General features: G+C 40.9%; 2 protein-coding genes across 2 annotated transcripts; one reads left to right on the top strand and one right to left on the bottom strand.

Annotated features, from left to right (window-relative positions):
* Positions 1-586: 586 nt before the first annotated feature.
* On the top strand, positions 587-12,297 carry mpi (mannose phosphate isomerase). Its single transcript, XM_063197105.1, has 8 exons — positions 587-682; positions 1,967-2,094; positions 2,688-2,888; positions 3,861-4,002; positions 5,355-5,534; positions 5,937-6,110; positions 6,958-7,166; positions 10,726-12,297. The coding sequence occupies exons 1-8, from the start codon at positions 667-669 to the stop codon at positions 10,942-10,944; spliced, it is 1,269 nt and encodes a 422-aa protein (XP_063053175.1). The 5' UTR covers positions 587-666; the 3' UTR covers positions 10,945-12,297.
* On the bottom strand, positions 11,934-22,119 carry ciao2a (cytosolic iron-sulfur assembly component 2A). Its single transcript, XM_063197106.1, has 5 exons — positions 21,846-22,119; positions 17,586-17,750; positions 16,368-16,417; positions 13,728-13,773; positions 11,934-13,149 (listed from the first exon to the last, which is right to left on the bottom strand). The coding sequence occupies exons 1-5, from the start codon at positions 21,964-21,966 to the stop codon at positions 13,049-13,051; spliced, it is 483 nt and encodes a 160-aa protein (XP_063053176.1). The 5' UTR covers positions 21,967-22,119; the 3' UTR covers positions 11,934-13,048.
* Between the last annotated feature and the right edge of the window lie 116 nt (positions 22,120-22,235).

Consider the following 22,235-nt stretch of genomic DNA (forward strand, 5'->3'; position numbering starts at 1 on the left):
GCACTATGACCAGAGACGGTTTAAATGCACGGTTTTAGAATAGAGAATCTTTGCTATGACTACAGTTCAGTTCCAAGACATGTTTCCCACTGGTTGGTCTGGTGTAGGCTAACTACAAAAAGAAGTCCACCCTGGTAATCACACTGTTGAAAGTGGGCAAGCCTGCTTCATCAAATAAAAGTCATATTACTTAGGCTGTGACTTTACAAATAAATAAAACTGATAACAAACAAATAAATAACAGCTATTTTTAAGACGTGTTCTATTTGAAAGCAGAGATAGCTGCATAAATCAGACTACTAGGCCTACTATTCATTCATTCATTCATTCATTCATTCATTCAACGCTTCTGAACCATGGCCTACCTACCACATATTTTATAACAATCACACGAGATAACTCCAAGCCACGTAGGCCATAATATCCTAATCCCATACTTTCTTCCAGATAAATTATATAATTCTAAATGTATTAGCCTATGCCTATCCACTTCAAGTCGAGTTTTAGGGTCGTCTTAACCATTTTGACATTTACTGTGACAAGAGGCACGTAGCTTTCGTGGAGAACCCCGGATGTAAAGCCGGATGTTTCTCTCAGGATTAGTGTAGCCAGCAGTTCTCTTCTTGAACTGCATTCATTCAAAGCACCCGGTGTGTTCCTGTAGCAATGGGGGATATACGAGGTAAATTGATTACTCCTACATTATAATCGGTAAATGTAATTTTCTACTCTTGTTGAAGAAGAGAATAAAGAGGTAGAGGAGGTATTCTGACGCGGAAGACCACAGTTCTCGTTTGTTATTGATCCATAGAAGCACAGAGAGATGCCGAATGGAATGTGTCAAGAGAGATACAATGTATCATCATCGGAAACATTGTTGCTTGGTTTGAGATCTTAAGCTCAACCGCAAAATATATTGCCTGAAAACTAGTTTGGTGTACGAGCATCGTCAAGTTGCGTGTAGAGATTTTATGACAGCTGTCAAAATGTACCCACCAAACATGACCGCTTTGTTGCTGTATTATCACCTATTCCTACTCATCGTGGTAACAGAGAGTATCTTTTTTTTTTATAATAATAGATGTCAATTTAAGTACATCTTATTTTTAGTAGCCATCCGTAGTGATACAAGTAAAAGGCTATCTGGAATGGAGCGCCCTCCCTCTAGTGGTAGGCTACTGTTGAAGTCGATGACAGCAGCTGACAATGTGACATTTGATGTTGAACAGAGTTGAGGTCAGTATTATTCTAGGCCTACTTTAAAGAACATATTGTTTAGGTGTACAAGAGGACGCAGAGGATCCAGGTCACGTAGCCATATGAAACATATACTGTAACCCTACCAGACAATTCCACTTCTGTACTTTAGTTTAGGCCTATTTGAGATCCTATTGATGGGCCTAGGCCTACATGATGTTGTGTGTGAAACTCAGTAAAGAATATAAATCTCTGCCAAAAATCTCAGTGGCAGTGAGGTTTCCCTTGGCTTTCCATTTCCATCAACACCTTATAGTGTTCTATTTAAAGCAATAGCTATGTTGAGAATTATGCAGACAGTAAGAGTAAGTAAACATCAGACAGGTCCGTATTATCTATCATGTCTACTGTCTGCCACTGGCTTCCTATATCAGACAAAAAATAAAGAAATTGGGCTTTTAGCAAACCGATACAGTTCAATATGCATACATTTTAGTACGCATATTGATTATCATCGACGTTCAAATCTCTTCGAGTCTTGGTCTGACCAAGACCATAACAATTATCATTTCCCAAACGGCATGGTTGACCCACCTCCCTTAGTTTGCTAATGGTTGTTTGCTTCCCGACAAAGTGAAAGGAGTTCCCGTATTTTCTGGGACTCAGAAAGTACTTGCATTGCTCTTGACCTGACTAACATTTTGTACACGTAGCCCACTCACAGGCTGACAAGAAAAACATGACTGACGACTCACTCTTGTTCCCTCAGTGTTTCCTTTGTCGTGTGCGGTGCAAAAGTATGCCTGGGGGAAGGTGGGGTTGGACAGCGAGGTCGCCAAACTGGTTGCTGGAGATGATCCCCAGGCCATTATCGAGCAGGACCAGCACTACGCCGAGGTTTGGTTTCCTCTGACACAGGGGTGGGCAAATATTTCAGTATCCAAGGGCCACAATGGCTTTAGAATGTGGCAACTAAACCCATATCCCATAACTAAACAATAACTAAACATTTAGTTTGCTGACATAGCGTGTTTTGCTATTTCATTCCTGTACAGTCAGTGTAATGAAATCTATGAAGATGAATAATTGGTTAATAATTGGTTAGTCTCATGTGGCCCTCAGGTCTGAGTTTGCCCATCTCTGCTCTAACAGCTAGTCTTATGTGTGATGATGGTGCTACGCCAGAGGTGTATAAAGTCGAAGTAGAGGTAAAAGAAATGTAAAAACCTTCATAGGTTTTCATTAGGTGCAGTGGAATAACTGGTGTAACAGCCATGTAATATCATGTGCTAGTGTTGCACTTATACTTGTTTTTTATTTTGTAACACAATACATCTGAAAGCAACACAAAGGAATGAATGAAATACAACGAATCAGTGTATATACTGTAGGCCTATGTTACTTGGTACTGGCATGCAAAATGTAAAAAGCTAGTTTGTACATATTTATGCTAATGTGGGTTCATTCTCTCATGTGGCTGTATTGTATAGCTGTGGATGGGTACGCACCCTAAAGGCGATGCTGTCATCAAGGACAACAGAATACCCCAGAGGACACTGGGACAGTGGATCGCAGAGCATCCTGTCTGTTTAGGGTCAAAGGTCAAGGCCACCTTCCATGGACAGCTGCCCTTCCTCTTCAAGGTCCTATCCGTCAACACTGCACTCTCCATCCAGGCCCACCCCAACAAAGTAGGTACCAATCTACTGTAAACAGTGCACTGGTTTATAACAAAAAAGGATGGTAACACACTTTATTTTAATGGTTCACTATAACAGTGGATCTACCACATTAGCTACAGTGTAATAACCAGTGTACCAATATTCAATACCATGTAATACCAGTGTAATACCATGTACCAACCCTAACCCTAACCCTTACCTTAACCCTAGATGTAAGTGGTGTTACACTGGTATGGCATGGTATTAAATATTGTTACACTGGCTATTACACTGTACCTAATGTGTTTGGTCCACTGTAATAGTGAACCATTACAATAAAGTGTAACCCAAATGATTTACTGTACACATTTATTTTTATTATTCTACACTAGACATGCCAGTTCAAAGTGTAAAACGTTTGTTCAAGTTCCAGTTCTCTGAGCCAGCTGATGCTATTTTCCACAACTCTGACTGTACTGTATATGACCTAGTTATTGAAATCACATTTGTTGCGAGCACAGGCATGAGGAAAAAGGAATATTCAACACTGGCAGGGCGTTTTAAAGGCTGGCACACACACAGACAAACACATACACACACACACACACACACACACACACACACACACACACACACACACATAAACACACACACACACACACACACACACATAAACACACACACACACACACACACACACACACACACACACACACACACACACACACACACACACACACACACACACACACAGACATCCACACATACATAGGCTCGGATGCACCCCATTCACCCAACACTGGCAGGGCATTTTAAAGGCTGGCATATGCTGGTCACATTCGAGTCTGATGATTTTGGTTGCCCCCACACAATGGCGACACAGTTTATGTACAGGTATGTATGTTATGTATATTTAACTGAGTTGTTTATTAACTTTTTACTATTGACTCCATTCTGCTGAAATGCAATGTAACACTTCTTGATCCTCTGTGCTTGTCGTAGGAGTTGGCTGTGCAGCTGCATGCCCAGTTTCCCGAGCACTACCCCGACAACAACCACAAGCCAGAGATGGCCATAGCACTGACACGGTTTGAGGGGCTCTGCGGATTTAGACCAGTCGAAGAAATTATAACTTTTCTAAACAGTAAGTATTTTCGGTTACACTTTTTTTAAAAATGTGGTTCAAAATGGTTATTATCATTGTATGAATATATGTACCGACAGTGTAACAAAGTGTGTGACACTGACAACATGTAGTTTTGGGTAGGGTGCGCACATCCAAAAACACTTGTCGCAGGTGCCAGACAAAAAAATCAGATAGTTGAAAAAGGTAGGTCTGCACACTGCCGATGAGCTCCAAAAATAAACTTTATTATTTAAAATGCAACGTTTCGATCACACTGGATCTTCATCAGGCATTTTCAACTGACACTGACAACATGACATAATATACACCATAAATATTTTGCACACAAAATATTTATCCATGCTTTGTAGTCAATTCCGTACAATGCAACAAGGACTGAAACAATCGGACATCATATACTCACACTGTCCTTACGTGTTATTGTTCAGTATACTGTAGTCTTTGTACATGATATTACATATTAGGGTTTTTTTTTGCATATCTTCATGTATATTTATGTATTTCGCTGTACATAGGCTACCTAACCTGTGCAGTAGGCCTACAAGTACACAATGTTACATACTGTTGCACTGTTACACACACTTTGTTAAACTGTACTTAATTGATTTAATTAAATGAACCGGGACTGTAAAATCAACTGTACCCAAAGTATTGCTTACACAGTATGCGGATATTTTTATATGCAGATGTTTTTCCATCTGTTCACATATAAACATGCGACTTGTGGATAACATTTTTAAAAGGAAATTGATAGGAAGTTTCCTAAAACTCCAAAAGACCAAAACTGAAGTGTTTTTAAAAATGCCCATATGTAACGGAGGCTAACTAGCACAGAGTTGGTGTGGAATGTTGGTAAACCTCCCTCCGATAGCCTCATACAGTCTCGTGCCGTTGGGCCGAGAGACTAGTCTCTTGGCCCAGCGGTATCGTACTGTGTCTCCCATTGCCGAACCGTTGTAGTTGACGAGGTCGCACGTTCGATCCCCAAGGGGGGTGAACAGGTGCAAGATGACCTCCGTCACAGTGGTGCCGAAACCCGGGATGGGAGTGAGGTTTAAGGGGGAGAGTGTAACGGAGGCTAACTAGCACAGAGTTGGCGTGGAATGTTGGTAAACCTCCCTCCGATAGCCTCATACAGTCTCGTGCCGTTGGGCCGAGAGACTAGTCTCTTGGCCCAGCGGTATCGTACTGTGTCTCCCATTGCCGAACCGTTGTAGTTGACGAGGTCGCACGTTCGATCCCCGAGGGGGGTGAACAGGTGCAAGATGACCTCCGTCACACATATACCTGTAAACAGCTTCCAAAACTGTAAAAATAATGGATTTCCATTCACCTGTGTTTTTTTCCAGCCGTCCCTGAGTTCCACGCGCTAGTAGGTAACGAGGCGTCTGACGAGCTGCAGGGGGCAGCGGGAGACCTGAGGAGGGTGGCCCAGGTCCTCAAGATGTGCTTCACGCGCATGATGAACTGCGAGAAGAAGGTGTTGGTGGATCAACACAACATGCTGGTCAAGAGAGTGACCGAGGACGGTGAGTAGAGGATGTGTTGTCATACTGTAGAGAAGAGTGTAGAGAGCCCTACGTATCAACCCTCTCTGGTGTTGTGGTCCTGTGTTCTGATTTTCAAAGCACACAGACAGACACACAGACACACACACACACTGCTTGTTGGTGTTAGATAGTGACAATCACATGTACAGTATACTTAATTTTGCTTGTGTGTGTGTGTGTGTGTGTGTGTGTGTGTGTGTGTGTGTGTGTGTGTGTGTGTGTGTGTCTGTCTGTGCGCGCCTGCATTTGTGTGCAATCACTGTTGCATAGTGCTTGTGGTTGGCCTGAGCAGCGTGTATATTTTATGTGGAATAATGTATTATCTCATTGTCCATGTCATTGCTACTGTATGACGTGACTTTCCTCTCTTAATCTGTGCAGAGGAGGCAGGCAGAGACACATCTGGATGCCAGGGGAAGCTCTTGCTCCGGCTGAACTCCCAGTACCCAGGAGACATCGGCTGCTTCTCCATCTACTTCCTCAACCACATGATCCTGCAGCCAGGCCAGGCCATGTTCCTGGGGGCCAGCGAGCCTCACGCCTACTTGAGTGGGGGTACGTGTTTCATAATAGGCCTGGGACAAAAACCAGCAAGGTCTGCGTCTGCGCCTAAACTTTTGACCCGTGTATTGCTTGGTGCGTCCGCTCCCAAAAAGTAGTAATAACTTGAGGTAATGAACAAAGGAGGCGCACACACAAGGCTTATGTGAAAAATGTATATTGTAGCTGAAAATTTACAACAGAAGTCAGAGGTTACATCTGGAGCAAGACTTTTCGGACCTAGTCCATTTCGCTGTCCTTGGACCCCACTCCACTTTTAACCTCTAAGTTATGTTGTACATTTTAATATACATTTTCACACAAGCCTTGTGTGCGCCTCCTTTTTTCATTATCTCATAATGAGCCAAGGCAGACATGTAATTCACACTGGAGACCATGGGATTACCATTTGCGATAATCAGATCCAGCCAATATATCCTCCCAATAATACATCTGATATCACTATACATCACCAATATTTGCAGATTATTTTACTACCATATACTGTTTGTTGCTGTTTGTAGACTATATTATTTGCCCTGATTAGTCCTGATATTTCAGAAATCAATATGATTCAATATCAATATGACCCTGATTATTCATTTTAGCTTTCATGCATCTTGGTATGCTTCGTTTCCAGCAGTCTTTCACATTGTTCTTGGATGGCTTTAGATCCTAGCCATCTAGATTTCTAGGCCATTAAGATCCCATTACAAAATAAATGTTGAATTATAATAATAATACTACTACTACTAATAATAATAATAATGATGATGATGATGATGATAAGAAGAAACCATAAAAACACCCCGAACAACAATCATGACACTGTGCACATCTTCTTCCTTCTCCAACCTACCAGACTGCATCGAGTGCATGGCCTGTTCGGATAACACCGTGCGGGCTGGCTTGACCCCTAAGTACATCGACGTCAACACCCTTTGCGAGATGTTGAACTACACGCCGAGTCCACCGAGTGCTAAGATTTTCCCCTGCACACAGGACAGCTCCGACCCCCACACCTTCATCTACGACCCCCCCGTGCCCGACTTTGCTGTTATGAGGATCGAGGTAAGCATCCATGTTGTCCATTTTGTTTAGGTTACATTCAGGTATATGAACGTTCCACTAGCACACCACAGCACACAGTCCATACAACGGAAATGCATTCTCAACCCCCTGACCATTTGGCTATGGTTGAATTAGCTACGCCAGGTGTGGGGAACCTACAGTCGGTCCCCCTACAATGCACCAGAGATGGGACCCAGTCACTAATTTGCAAGTCGCAAGTATGTCTCAAGTCCTTCCAATCAAGTCCGAGTCAAGTCACCAGTTAAAACACATTTGACCAAGTCAAGTCCAAGTCGTGCCAAAGCCAAGTCAAGTCAAGTCCAAGTCCAAGTCGTGCCAAAGCCAAGTCAAGTCCAAGTCCAAGTCTTATTTTTTCCAAGTCATTAACAAGTCACCTTGTATTCTATGTGCAATATTGACAATTACCTTTGGTCATAAATTCATTACCTCTCCACACTGCTTTGCATGTCCCCCTTCGCCAGTCATGTCCCGAAAATCGACCATGGTATCAGGGTTGACGTTAGCCGGCTGTGGCCGGACATTGGCCGTTTTGCATCATGAATGACCGGCAAAATAAAATGTGACCGGCCAAAATGTCCGACAAAAAATGACTGAAATTAATCAGTAAATAATATTAGCTCATTTTAAATACTGAATGTTATGTTACACAAAACACCAGTGATATGAAACTGAACAAAGCCGAAAATAGTTATGAATAGTATTTATACCCTATGTAAATGAACGTGTCATGGTCTAAACAGCACGCAATAGTGTTACAGTTCAAATTTCTGTAGCGTTGTTACCGTTACTGCACAACCATTACAGTCATCACATCGGAAAATCTGTTCGAGTTTGCTGATAAAACACAATGTTTTCAGTCGATAACTTGGCCAGATATGCCTATGCGCGCAGCACGTTGGCTGGCTGCTTTTTTTCTTTCATGTGAAAGAGAGCGCGCGTTTGCTCCCCGTGCATACAAGCAGCTGGCTCTTTAACACCAGCCAACTGGCCCAATGCTAGTGAAATTTAAGTTTTGCTGGTAGAAAAGACTAATTTACTAGCCACTTTGACCCATTAGGGAGTGTGTGTTCCCTATATTAGGGAAGGTCCGTTAGATATTCTAAATGTCCGGTATTCTGCAATGCAGCCGGCCACTTGTCCGGCCAGTAAGAATTCTAGCGTGAACACTGCATGGTATACTATGATTTCAGTTTTTTGAGCATGGTTCGGCATGGTTTTTGGTTTTACTAGGTTTAACTATAAATTGAACCATGGTTTTACTCTGAAAACTAACCATGGTTTTACCACGGTTTATAATTATTTGTTAAATTACTTTTATCTTTTATCCAACACATATATTGGTGACAGTCCTTTGAGCAATATGGGGTTAGGTGCCTTGCTCAAGGCCACTTCAGTCATGGATGGAGTTGTAGGAAGAGGTGAGTTTAAGGGTGGGATTCAAACCTGCAACTCTGTGATCTCCAGCCCAACTCCCTAACCATTACAGCACGGCTGCAGACAAGCTTCCATGTTTGTTTGGGTGACCATGCAACCCACAATTGATCATATATATTTTTTAGCATGGTTTTTGACTATGGTTGAAGGTAAATTTCTTTCATGCATTTTTTTCACACACAAAATGCAAAAAAATATATATATTCATTGACTTGGAGCACAATTGCAAGTCATTGCAAGCTAAAACTGTCAAGTCGAGTCAAGTCTCAAGTCAATAGCGTACAAGTCGAGTCAAGTCACAAGTCACTCCTAATATTGGCAAGTCAAGTCTCAAGTCGAGTCATTTGTGACTCAAGTCACAAGTCAGTCCGAGTCACAAGTCACAAGTCCACATCTCTGCAATGCACACCCTTTACCGAGGTAATGCCACGTCATCCACCTCGGTACGTACCGGGCCTAGCTGCAGTGTACCCAAACAACCGCCGGGTGGCACTTGGGAGCGCTCGCTATACTTGGGAGCGCTTGCTGTACTTGGTAGCGCATGTTCAGGTTTGTATTGAGAGATCAATGACCCAATAACCCATAATCCAGAAGGATTTAAAAAAACTGTATATATATATATGATATCTCTCTCTCTCTCTTAATACACATTCACTCACGCGCACACACACGGGCGCGCGCACACATACACATACACATACACGTACACACACACATTCTCTCTCTCTTTCTCTCTCTCTCTCTCTCTTGTTCATATCAGATAACCATAGCACAGAGTGGTGAAGAAGCGCAAATGTGTTGGCAACATTTATTACCATATGGAATATTTTAGACGATGTTGACGGCATATTAATATGCTCATATTCACCAGCACGCACCGATTCAGCGGATAACGACATGCCTAATTAAATTGTGTGAGAACACCTCCAGGAAGTAGGAAGAGTCATAAAAAGAATAAATAGCCTAATGAATTTTCTTTTCTTTTTTTTAATGATGATCGGATGAATTGCCATTAATGTGCAAGCTCTATGTGTAGACCTAAATTGAGTGTAGCCACAAGCCCCTATACCGATTCTCGCATGTATGACTCGAGGGCCGTTTGCACCCCTTGAGGCCGTTTTATCCTCCCCCCAGTATAATTTTAATGTTATGCAGCTTAACAGGAAATATGGCATTTCGTGAGTCGTGATTTCATGATTTTGTAAAGGAATCGTAGAAAATACATTTGCACTACAATTAAAAGTTATATTCAAGGGACCAAGACAATGTGGGGTCTGTTTTAAAAGTGGCTGCCTTCAATATAGGCCTAAAGTGGTGCAGGGGGAAATCCTGGTTGTTTGTAAATACGGCCCTCGGATGAATTTGAAGTGGCCCCTCGAATGAAAAAGGTTCCCCACCCCTGAGCTACGCCGTGCAGTACAGCAGTGGTTCCCAAAACTTTTCTACTGCAACCCTCTTTTGGACCTAAGAATATTTTTTAAGACCCCTCCACCCCCCATTTCCCAATCATTTTTGCTTAACTTTAAATTCACAGCTAATAATAATAACCATACAAACTGAATGCTGTTACAAGCCAATTTATTGAAGTCATATCATATTAAAGCATGTATTTAAGGTTTTATGCAGAGTCCCTTGTGTCTGCAACGCCCCCAGCAGTAGTGTGCCTCTCCCCGACCACCAGCTAGGGGACTACTGCAGCACAGAGTAATGTATGTGACAGGGGCCAAGCCGCTGACAGATTTGGCCAGACCCGGGATAGTCATCTAAAAGGCACACCCAATAGATAGGTTCTACATTTTTGTTTCCCCCTGGCTGCGCGACCTTGGCTGTGCACAACTCAACCTCTGACTGTTGGAAACCGCTGTCGGTCAAAAAATTAGCTCACATGGTTGGCTGCCAGTGTCTTGCCCTCCTCACAACACTGTGTTTATAAACAAAAAAAACATGCATACAATGTAACAATGATCAAATTCTGAGCACCCTTCCCACATTCTGTGCGCCCCCCCCACCACCACCACCACCACCACACACACTCACACTGTCGGCTTCCCTGTATGTATTGTAATAACATTTACTGCACTGCGTTTGCTGCACCATTGAACAGGTCCCAGCCAATGTGAAGGAGCACACCATTCAGCCTGTGGACAGCGCTGGAATCCTATTGGTGATCAGCGGGGAAGCGACCGCCTCCACTCCCTCCTGCCCCTCTGACTGGACACTCAGAAGAGGCTCTGTGATCTTTATCTCAGCCAATGAGAGTGTAAGGCTGCATGTGACTTCCACGTGTGGAATGACGATGTATCGCGCATGCTGTCTTTTATAATGAACTTTAACCCCAATCGCTGCATCGTGCTGTTACCTTTGTAATGTATTGAGCTTGTTTATTGTCATGTGTTTGTTTGTAGGGACAGCTATGCAGGGGAAAGCCAACGTAAAGGGCATTTACGCACCTTTTTAAAATAACAAAAAACGAGTTTACTGGCCTTTTTTGTGACCCCCTAACATAAACTGTATGCATTTACAGTTTTTAAGACATATGGTATGCCCACTTTATTTTTTACCACTGCACTACTATGTATACTGTAGGTCTTCATGAACTGTGTTCTGACTAAATAATGTAATATTGTATAAATATAACAATAAACAGAACAAAACAATGCAATTGTGTGGTTTGCTCCTGCTGGCTGATTCTTCAAATCAACTCCTACAATTTCTAGAAATTAAACTGTGGTGTAGTCGGAACTGATTGTAACACCTTGTTTTCACCTGTGACCATTCCCTCTGATTTTTTTCACTCTGTTTCTCAACTTTCACTAAACTAAAATACCTCTTTGGTTGTTCTTTTTTTTAAGTATTTTTGGGGTCTTTTTTGGCCTTTATTATTACTGGACAGTGTGAGAGTAGACAGGAAATGATTGGGAGAGAGAGATGGGGCAGGGCCGGGAAATCACCCCGGCCGGACTCGAACCGGGGTCCCTGTGGGCAATGTAAGCCCAAATATGGGGGGCTTAGGGCGCTGCGCCACAGCTCCCGCCTCTTTGGTTGTTCTTGTAGTAGAAACAGGCTGTAAATAAGGAGGAAAGTGATTGCTATGGGTGGGATGGGGAAGTTATTTCAATTCAGCTCAGTTATTAATGTAATTTATTATGCATCATCAGGCATGCTCATATTAAAAGTGTTGATAATGCTTCTTTAAAGCTGCCTGATTCTCCTTCAGTCAGCCAGGCATCAACATTTTGCCAGGTCTGTGTATTATGCATACATGGATGGTTTATTACAGTACAGCAACAAACCACAATACAAAAACTTCAATAACAGGAAATGGCCATCTTTACTAAAATAATCTTCAGATATACATAATAAAATATGTTACATTTCAGTACAATACTTCTTAATAAAATTAGCTTACAGCAACAGCAATTTTTTCAGAAATTCTGTACAGTATAACATTAGGGAATTATAACCTCATGTACGGTCACAACAGGCTGGAATAAATTGTACATGCCAAACCTTGCCTACCAAACCATTAGAATTACCCGACCCAAAATGGAATTCATTTAGCTTTTTAGATTATTTTTTTCAGTCCACTCATCATGATAGAAATAACCATAACATTTGTGCGCATCAGCATTTTTGTTCAAAAATGTACTTCTTAAGGCATTGTTAATACAATGTTCCTTACGTACTTATATGGATGATAAAAATCTACTGTTGATACAATTTAAAGAATTACAGGCAGCAGAAAACCGCTGCCATTTCCTATGTGTAAAATAGAACGCCGTTCAGGTGGGTTGTTGTCAATAGTCAGTACATTAGTGACATATGGCGTGAGTTGACCACTCGATGTCAGGTTCCTTACTGCACTGTTCTAGAGTCTCACTTATTGTCACACAGCTGAACGCATCGCTACAGAGTATCTCTACTGTTTCCACAATGCAATACTACATAATCTCCTCAGTTGTCAGGTTCTGAAACAGAAGTTATCAGAATTGTGAAGTGTTAAAATGTATGTAAGTGTATTCGTATCTGTGATTGCTTGACAAGTTTCATAATTCAATGTAGCAACGTTTCCTGTGATAGGGACACCAGGCCAGCTGATGGACTTCAATTGAGAGCGAGTGCCGTGACACACTTGGGAATCCTGGGGCACACCCTCAATGGGCACCTGTCTAATCAATGCTGTTACATAAAGACACTCAGCTGTTTGTGTGTTTGATATGACATGACCCTGATGAAGGCGTAAGCCGAAACGTTGGTCTCATTTAAAAAGTATTGCATGAAGTTCTGAGTGTGAAACAACAGTTGCTTTCCCATTAGATTCTAAAACACAAACATGAGAATCTCGCTTGAGAAACAGGTTTCGTAATGCACTACCGAACAATCTCACTGGTTGTGAGGTTTCCATATTGCATTGCTCTCGAATATTCCTAGTCGTCAGGTTCCATAACGCACTGTTCCACAATTTCCCGCAGGTTGGGGTTCTCCATCGCTGCAGCCACCCTTTCCTTGTCGTTGATCTGTTTGTTGACTGCAGAGGATAAAGAAGAGGTTACGCTATAGGCAAGTCTAATTTGAAATGTAAAAACATATGAGCACAGCAATCAATATCCCTGACAAAGGTCATTTGTGTGTGGCTCTGTGCATGTTGCTGTCCGTTTGTTTTGACATTTCAAAAAAGCCATGTAGGGGAAAAAGGCTTCATTTTTTTTTTAGCATGAAGAGTATGTTGGATTCCCTCCTTTTACAAGACTTGTGGTTTTCCCGACACAAAAGAGCACCTACTATACTTGTTCTGCAAACCCTGAGCACTTTGGATTTTTCATCAGTTCAGAGGTTGAACAGTTGACATCATGTGGAGATTGTGAGGTAATGCATAAAGATGAGTAAACTTCTGTACTGACACTGTAGCATAGGATAAGACTAAGGAGTAGTGTTTGACACACATTGTAAGTACATATGGTGGAACCAATGGAGTCATAAAGGAAAGTTACCCAGTAGTACAATTAATAAGCATGGCTAATCTCAGCCATTACTTACAATAACAATATAACTTACAATAACAATATTCACATGTAGTGTACATTCATGTATGGGCGATTTGCTTACTGTCTTCTTCGGTTGAATGTGTTCCTTCAGTAATGTAAATTTCCAACTGTAAATGAAGTACATTAACACGTTTAAAAATCAAGTATATACTACATCTCACACAGGGATAATAGAGTAGACATGTTCACACTTCTTCCACAAGTCCTCAAGATATGGTTAATACAGTGAGGAGAATGAGTATTTGATCCCTTGCTGATTTTGTTGGTTTGCCCACTAATAAAGACATGGTCAGACTATAATATTAATGATAAAATGTATTCTAATATGGAGAGACAGAATATCAAAAAGAAAATCCAGAAAATAACTTTGAAGAATATATTTTAATTGATTTGTATTCCATTGAGGAAAATAAGTATTTGACCCCTCTAGTCAAAGAAGACAAAATACTTGGTGGCAAAGCCCTTGTTTTCTTGTACAGAGGTCAGATGTTTCTTTCAGTTAATGACAATGTTTGTGGATATATTAGAAGAGATGTTTGTCCACTTGTCTATGCAGATCATCTCTAAATCATTTAAGTTGTATGGTTGTAGCTTGGCAAATGGGAGCTTCTGTTTCTTCCACAGGATTATTATAGGGTTAATGTTTGGAAACTGTCTAGGCCACTTCATGACCTTAATGTGCTTCTGCTTGAGCTACTCCTTTGTTGCTTGGGCTGTATGTTATGGATTATTATCATATTGGGAGGCCAATCCATGAACCACCTTCAGTCTACTGGTGGTGGGAAAGAAGTTGGCATGCAGCATTGTACGTTTATATGTCTCCCTCCACCCATTTCTTGACAATGTGAAGTTGTCCTGTGTCTTGGCCAGACAAACAACCTCAAAACATAATGTTACCACTTTCATGTATGATGTTGGAGGTGTTGTTGTTCTTGGGATCATATGCAGCATTTCTCTTTCTCAAAACACATTGAGTTGTGTTAATGCCAAACAGTTTGATTTTGGTGTCATCTGATTCCAGCACCTCCCAATCTTATCCTAATCCAGTTTGATGTTCATTGGCAAACCTCAGGTGAGCCTGAACAGGTTCCTTCTGAAGCAGGGGTACCATACATGCACTGCAGGATTTTAATCCGCTGTGGTATTAAGTGTTTCCAATAGTTTTCTTAGTGATTGAGGTCCCAGCTGCCTTGATATCATTTCCTAGCTCTTCCCGTACAGTTTTAGGGTGCTTTCTGTTTTTCAGGTTATTGAATCCCCACAAAGTCAAATCTTGAATGGAACCACAGATAGGCCTAAGACTGATGATTGATGAGATGTTTTTGTATGTCCTAAAATTTGGAAGAAATGCAACAACAGTTTGCTCCTTGATATCCAGGAGCCCATTTCAGCCTTGCTGAATTCTAAAATCTTGTCCCTGACATCCTTTGACAGCTTTTTGGTCTTTCCCATGTTGGCGAGTTTAGTTTGGTTGATTGACTGATACTATGGACTGATTCTGCAGATTCAATGTGTCTTTTGTGCAGGTTACTATTAACAGGTGTGTTCAATTCAGATAACAAGTTGATTGGAAGTGCCATTTGATCTGCAGGATCAGAACTCTTAATGGTTGGCAGGGGATCAAATACTTATTTCCCTCAATGAAATATAAATCAATTAATATATATTCTTTAGAGTTAATTTCTAAATTTTCTTTTTGATATTCTGTCTCTCCATATTAGAATACATTTGATCATTAACATCAAAGACTGATCATGTCTTTATTAGTGGGCAAACCAACAAAATCAGCAAGGGATCAAATACTTATTCTCCTCACTGTATATGTGTAAGGATGTCTGTAATATCTCATGGGTAATGTGTTCTCTATTAATGCATGTATGTATGCTACTTGACACCTTAATTTCCCCCTGGGATCAATAAATGATACTCTACTCTACTCTACTAGATAGTAGTGCCAGAGATTCAAAGAGTATTTATACAGTCGCTCTGGTAGTGCTAGTAACCTCCAGCTTCATCCAACTGTTAACCCATTCAGACCTAAAATGGCCTGTTTTAAAGAATTACTTGACGCTGATACAGGTAAATCAACATAGTAGGGATGGCACAAACCGCACCGAAAACCGAAACCGTACAATTCACACACATACCGAACCGAACCGTGCCATCCGTCGCAAACCGCAATTCATGTACTGCCCAGAAAAATATGCAAAACAGACATTCTAGGAGTATCTTATCCAGTCTCTCTGATTAAAACATTTGTGTATAAGACCAATCAGAGGATGACAATTAAAATCACACCATTTTCATATTATGAGCCTATACAATAAGCCTATTATAAGCCTATACATCACTTTATAACTGCAGTTACATAAATATTGTTTAATATTCCCAGTGCATCATTTATCATGAACTAAAAAAAAGAACCGTAGAGAACCGAAAACCGTGACCTTGACACCGTGATATGAACCGAACCGTGAATTTTGTGAACCGTACCACCCCTACAACATAGATGCTGCAGACAGTCTTAAAAAGGTAAATACCCACAGATGCATTTCCGTTCTTAATTGGTTACACATTGTTATGGCTGATATCACAGAGGGCTTGTCCAGTTTTTCATATGGGTTGTGTATATAATGGCTTTTACCATTTTCCTAAAAAAGATTTCTCTCATATGTATTCTACAATACAATACAATACTCACCTTGTGTTTGAATGGCAAGCAGCGCTGTAATTTCACTTGCAAACAGAGGCCTAGAAAGTAAGAGCGGTGACGTCACAAACAGTTTCACAGTAACAAAGTAACAAAAACCATTGGGTAACCATTTGTAACCTGTTTGGAAGAAAAACACTGATTTGACAGGAAAATGAATTCCAGATCCTTCATTTCCTTTTATACTTTTATTTTCAGCAGCAAGGGAGCAGTGTGTAGGAAACTGTATAAAAGAGTACATGGTTGATTTCAGGAGAAAAAAAAGCCTGCTTAATCATGTGAGCAATGGGGGAGGGGGGAGGGGCAACTGTAATTAAGCGGGCTTGCAGAGCAAGGCCCGATTCTAGTAATCTCTAGGTCCTGTTTAGTTATTAAGCGGGCTTGCAGAGCAAGACCCAGCAAGGCCCGATTCTAGTAATCTCTAAGTACTGTTTATTATTATTATTATTATTATTAAGCGGGCTTGCAGAGCAAGGCCCCATTCTAGTAATCTTACAGTCTGTTTAGCTGGAATATTTAAGACAGCCAGCTGCTTGGCTCAATGGTAATGGTCTTGGATTAGAGATATGGAGGTTGGGAGTTCGAATCCCACTCGGACCCATGTTGATTTTCAAAATTATATCATATGCAGTGTTCCGTAGCCAACTTAAAATACCATGTATGTCATTTAGTATCAATGGCAAAGGTGCTGGATTAGAGATATGGAGGTTGTGAGTTCGAATCCCACTCGGACCCATGTTGATTTTCAAAATGATATCATATGCAGTGTTCCTTAGCCAGCTTAAAATACCATGTATGTAATTTAGTATATCCCCAAAACGCAGAGCTACAACACTTTCAAGATGGCTGAATTGTTTGGCCCATAACTTCTGACTGGGTGGATGGATTTTTTCCAAGATTTCTTTTAGCTTTGTTTTCTCAATGGTACTTTGTTTAATCTCTGCCCCAAAAGGCAAGCCCGCTTCCAGCATTTTCTGTGAGAATGCAATCTAGTTTTGTTTTAGTATTGTAAAAAACAAAAAAAAACAAAAAAAAACAGCATGCTTATGTTGTTTTCATTTTGTTTATACCATCTTGTATTTTTTTCTTGATTCCATATTTGCATGGTTTCATTCTGTATTTTTCTGCTGTTTGTGAGGCACATTAGGTTGCCTTTCTGTGTATGAAATGGCCTATGAAAATAAATGTGACTGGACTTGACATACTCACCAATCAAGGTTGCCAGAGAGCAGTGGGGCACAGTGGGGGAGAACTTAATGATAATCAGGTACTCATCTTCTCCAATTTCCTGAACCTCAACGCACTTCTCCGTAACAACATCCAGCTCTTCTAGTGTGTTGGGTTTCTCCGGGTCCCGAATTGAGCGAATAACATCTAATAGGGAAGAGAAAAGATTACACTGGATGTTAGTGCAACATGTTACATAATTACACAATTAACACATTTGTACAAAGCAATTCTTTTAGAACTGCAATCGTGCCCTTTTGCAGTGATTGCTGCCACAGATTCCCTGATCCGTTAACAGTTTGTAAAACAAAGGTGCTATAATGAGCACAGTTCCATCTGTGGTTCTGCAAGTCATTGAACATACCATAGCTGGGTCATTTCACGTGAAATCAGACACTTTGGGACCCGACCGACCCGGATTTCGATCATACTTGGTGTGCCTTTTCAGTAGCAAGGTAGCACCCCAGAACTGCATTGGTTTGAATCTGACACTAATATTAAGGGAGAAACAGACTAGGAAAGGTTCACATGTGAGGGTAGGACACTATACATTCAGCCTTGAATATATCAGTCAGTGTTAGTCACAAAAAGATGCCTGTGGTGTTGTTTGAAAGCTCTTTTCTGGCTCTACATATTACACAATCACCTTGGAATACAACTACTCTCAGAATATGAATTATGATAAATTGAAAAATTAAAAATTGAATATCTAAAAAACTCATATTTTAAAATGGCCAGTTCCTTGTCCAAACGTAGCCGGCAATGTCATGAGCAGCACCTAAAATGCTGGTGTTCGGTTTGTTATTCATTTCAGAGAGAATTTGACTCACAAATATGGCATCATACAGACCACTTACTAATAATATGGTAATACCATAGTAGCATCACAATGACAAAACAAAAACAAAACAAAAATGGTCAGTGTCCATGGTCCCCAGGTTTCAGAAACTAAGGCAGATGTCCATTTATACATACCAAATGATGATATGTGAATGTTTGAACATTCCTTCTCTGTGTACCTGTGCCATCTTCCCTTTACCGTACTTTAAAGAGATAATCAATGGCTACACACTCTTCATTTTGTACTCTACCCAGTGCATTTGAAGCAACAGCTGTGTCTTTTGTAGATAATGTATATAAGTACGTCCCGTTTGCAGTTACAGGTTCCACTACCAGAAGCACATCCTGATGATCCATGACAGGTCTATCTGGTCTGAAGGGAAAAGTGAAGGATGGAGATGGCCCATGAGGATGCAGGAAGTTCAGTTTCACCTCTCCAGTGCTCGGCATACATTCCTCAGCACATGCTAGCCACCAGTTGCCATCATATACAGCTACAACATACCCTTTGATGCTTGAAAATGTAACACATTCCTTTACTGAGCTCACTCTTTCAACTCTGCCTTCTCTGAATGCTCAAAATGGCCTAACTTCCACTGTGTCCATTGACAATGGGCAGAAGCTGTGTAGTTTTTGAGTACCTGGAATAGTTATTGCAGATTCAAACCTTTTCAACAAGTTCTCAGCTTCATGATGGTACATATCTGTTGTGGCAAACTGGCAATGGATGTTCTTGACATTATCCTTGACAAATTCAAACAGTTGGTATGGCGTTACAATTTAATTGTCAATAGGACGTTGCAGACTTCCTGCACAATATAAGAACCTTAAAATTACAACAAATTTGTGCCACCACGAGGCAGATTTTCACATACCTGCAGAGTGGCACTTTTTTGCCACATCACATGGCAAAGGTCCATGTGATGGCGTTGGAGGACAGTTTAAGTGGCTTGCTGCACGAGCAAGTCTGCAACGTCCTATTGACAATTAAATTATAACGCCATACCAACTGTTTGAATTTGTCAAGGATAATGTCAAGAACATCCATTGCCAGTTTGCCACAACAGAGATGTACCATCATGAAGCTGAGAACCTGTTGAAAAGGTTTGAATCTGCAAGAACTATTCCAGGTACTCAAAAACTACACAGCTTCTGCCCATTGTCAATGGACACAGTGGAAGTTAGGCCATATTCAGCATTCAGAGAAGGCAGAGTTGAAAGAGTGAGCTCAGTAAAGGAATGTGTTACATTTTCAAGCATCAAAGGGTATGTTGTAGCTGTATATGATGGCAACTGGTGGCTAGCATGTGCTGAGGAATGTATGCCGAGCACTGGAGAGGTGAAACTGAACTTCCTGCATCCTCATGGGCCATCTCCATCCTTCACTTTTCCCTTCAGACCAGATAGACTGTCATGGATCATCAGGATGTGCTTCTGGTAGTGGAACCTGTAACTGCAACGGGACGTACTTATACATTATCTACAAAAGACACAGCTGCTGCTTCAAATGCACTGGTAGAGTACAAAATGAGAGTGTAGCCATTGATTATCTCTTTAAAGTACGGTAAAAAGGGAAGATGGCACAGGTACACAGAGAAGGAATGTTCAAACATTCACATATCATCATTTGGTGTGTATAAATGGACATCTGCCTTAGTTTCTGAAACCTGGGACCATGGACACTGACCATTTTTGTTTTGTTTTTGTTTTGTCATGTGATGCTACTATGGTATTACCATATTATTAGTAAGTGGTCTGTATGATGCCATATTTGTGAGTCAAATTCTCTCTGAAATGAATAACAAACCGAACACCAGCATTTTAGGTGCTGCTCATGACATTGCCGGCTACGTTTGGACAAGGAACTGGCCATTTTAAAATATGAGTTTTTTAGATATTCAATTTTTAATTTTTCAATTTATCATAATTCATATTCTGAGAGTAGTTGTATTCCAAGGTGATTGTGTAATATGTAGAGCCAGAAAAGAGCTTTCAAACAACACCACAGGCATCTTTTTGTGACTAACACTGACTGATATATTCAAGGCTGAATGTATAGTGTCCTACCCTCACATGTGAACCTTTCCTAGTCTGTTTCTCCCTTAATATTAGTGTCAGATTCAAACCAATGCAGTTCTGGGGTGCTACCTTGCTACTGAAAAGGCACACCAAGTATGATCGAAATCCGGGTCGGTCGGGTCCCAAAGTGTCTGATTTCACGTGAAATGACCCAGCTCTACTACACCATTACACGGTCTTTAAAGGGACACTGTGCAGGAAATGGTCAAACAAGGTACTGCAACTATGCTGCTCATTAAAACTGGGCAAATTTGATCTTTACATGAAAGTTTACTAAGTAATTAACAAGTATTTTCTAGTATGGTCCAATTACAGTCATTTTGCAGATAAAAATGGCTATTTTAGGAAATTCAAAATGGCGGACCATGGAGAAGATCCCCCTTTTCATGTATGAAAAGTGCAATTTTTCCAGTCATAATGAATACTTAGAATTTGATGGTGGTGGTAAGTATTCATGAAAAATGTAACATTAGTGAATGGGCAGCATGGATTCTGGAAATAAACAACTGAAAATCTCACACAGTGTCCCTTTAAGGACTACATCACAACTTGTTCTTGTAATAGCAAATTTATGACAGGGGCCTGGTCTTAATAGTTAAAAACGCCATCAATCATGTACCTATACGACAAAAAACACCCAACAAAACGCAGCAAATGGCAACCTGATACAATTGTCTGGTTCACATCAGAAGCAGCATGGGATTTCCCAGGCTATCCTGAAGCTGGTGAATCTTGTTACTTTGTTTACATTCATGATGTGGGGATTAGGATGTTGAGGTAAAGGGTTGGTCACTAATGCAAGTAAGTTAACTCAGAGGACATCCATGGCAAAACATATGCAGGGAGCCCAATAGAGGGGTTACAGTTTGTTCTTGAGTGTCCTTTGGGTGGGTGGTAGCTGTGAGGAGAAGCAGCCAAACTGTGCCACACACCTGATTCAGAGTTTTATTTATGATCAACCCATACCACCTGACAGTTTGGAGGTGAATTGTAGGTCAAAAGCGTCAAGGACCTGAATGAAGTAGTCTACTGCATGCGTCGTCTTCCACGATAGCCTTGTTTTCCTGCCCTTATGCATTTATGTCATAGCCTACAATCGCCAGGCCACAGCAAAACTGTTCAGCGTTTCACTGACATCTGACAGACCACATTCGGCCCACAACTGAACAGCTAGATTGCCACAATGTGAATGTCTTTGAGAGCAGTTCATCTTATAATATCTGTTAGAGTAGCTATGACCTGAATCAATGTGCTTCTTCAGGAAGACAACAACTATTGCTCAATCCAGCATACAAAAAGCGTAATAATCATCAGATACTTTACCATACACCTCTAACGCCTTTTCTTCCATATTCCTACTCCCAGACTCATCGTTGTTTGTTAACAATCCAGAGAATTGCAATAGTTTGCCGACTGTCGCTGTAAGTCCGGTTACAATTTCCATTTTTCAAATACCGCCATACTCAAGCAACTAGAGCGTATTCTGTTCTTGGGGTAGCTAAGCTAGTAAATGGTCAAGAAGAAGATGGTTTTAGAGGCGTAAATTGAATCAAAATAAAAGATCCTTGAGTGTGTCTGGGGAGGATATGGTAATAAGCGGCGCCAATGTCACTCGCTTTAACATACTTTTATTATGATATTACATTTCACAGCTGACATACTTCGTCACGTGATATACGTCATTTAGAATCACGTGACATGTATCGCATGATG

The sequence above is a fragment of the Engraulis encrasicolus genome, chromosome 4, assembly GCF_034702125.1.
Source record: "Engraulis encrasicolus isolate BLACKSEA-1 chromosome 4, IST_EnEncr_1.0, whole genome shotgun sequence".
Classification (NCBI taxonomy): domain Eukaryota; kingdom Metazoa; phylum Chordata; class Actinopteri; order Clupeiformes; family Engraulidae; genus Engraulis; species Engraulis encrasicolus.

What these genes read in the sequence shown, in the direction of transcription:
- mpi (XM_063197105.1), top strand. An exon ending in AGGACCAGCACTACGCCGAG is followed by an intron (nt 2,095 to 2,687) that starts GTTTGGTTTCCT and finishes TGTATTGTATAG; the next exon opens with CTGTGGATGGGTACGCACCC. An exon ending in AATTATAACTTTTCTAAACA is followed by an intron (nt 4,003 to 5,354) that starts GTAAGTATTTTC and finishes GTTTTTTTCCAG; the next exon opens with CCGTCCCTGAGTTCCACGCG.
- ciao2a (XM_063197106.1), bottom strand. Translation starts at nt 21,966, where the DNA reads ATGGAAATTGTAACCGGACTTACAGCGACAGTCGGCAAACTATTGCAA. An exon ending in AAAGGCGTTAGAGGTGTATG is followed by an intron (nt 17,751 to 21,845) that starts GTAAAGTATCTG and finishes CTTCCCTATTAG; the next exon opens with ATGTTATTCGCTCAATTCGG. An exon ending in GCTTGCCATTCAAACACAAG is followed by an intron (nt 13,774 to 16,367) that starts GTGAGTATTGTA and finishes CTTCATTTACAG; the next exon opens with TTGGAAATTTACATTACTGA.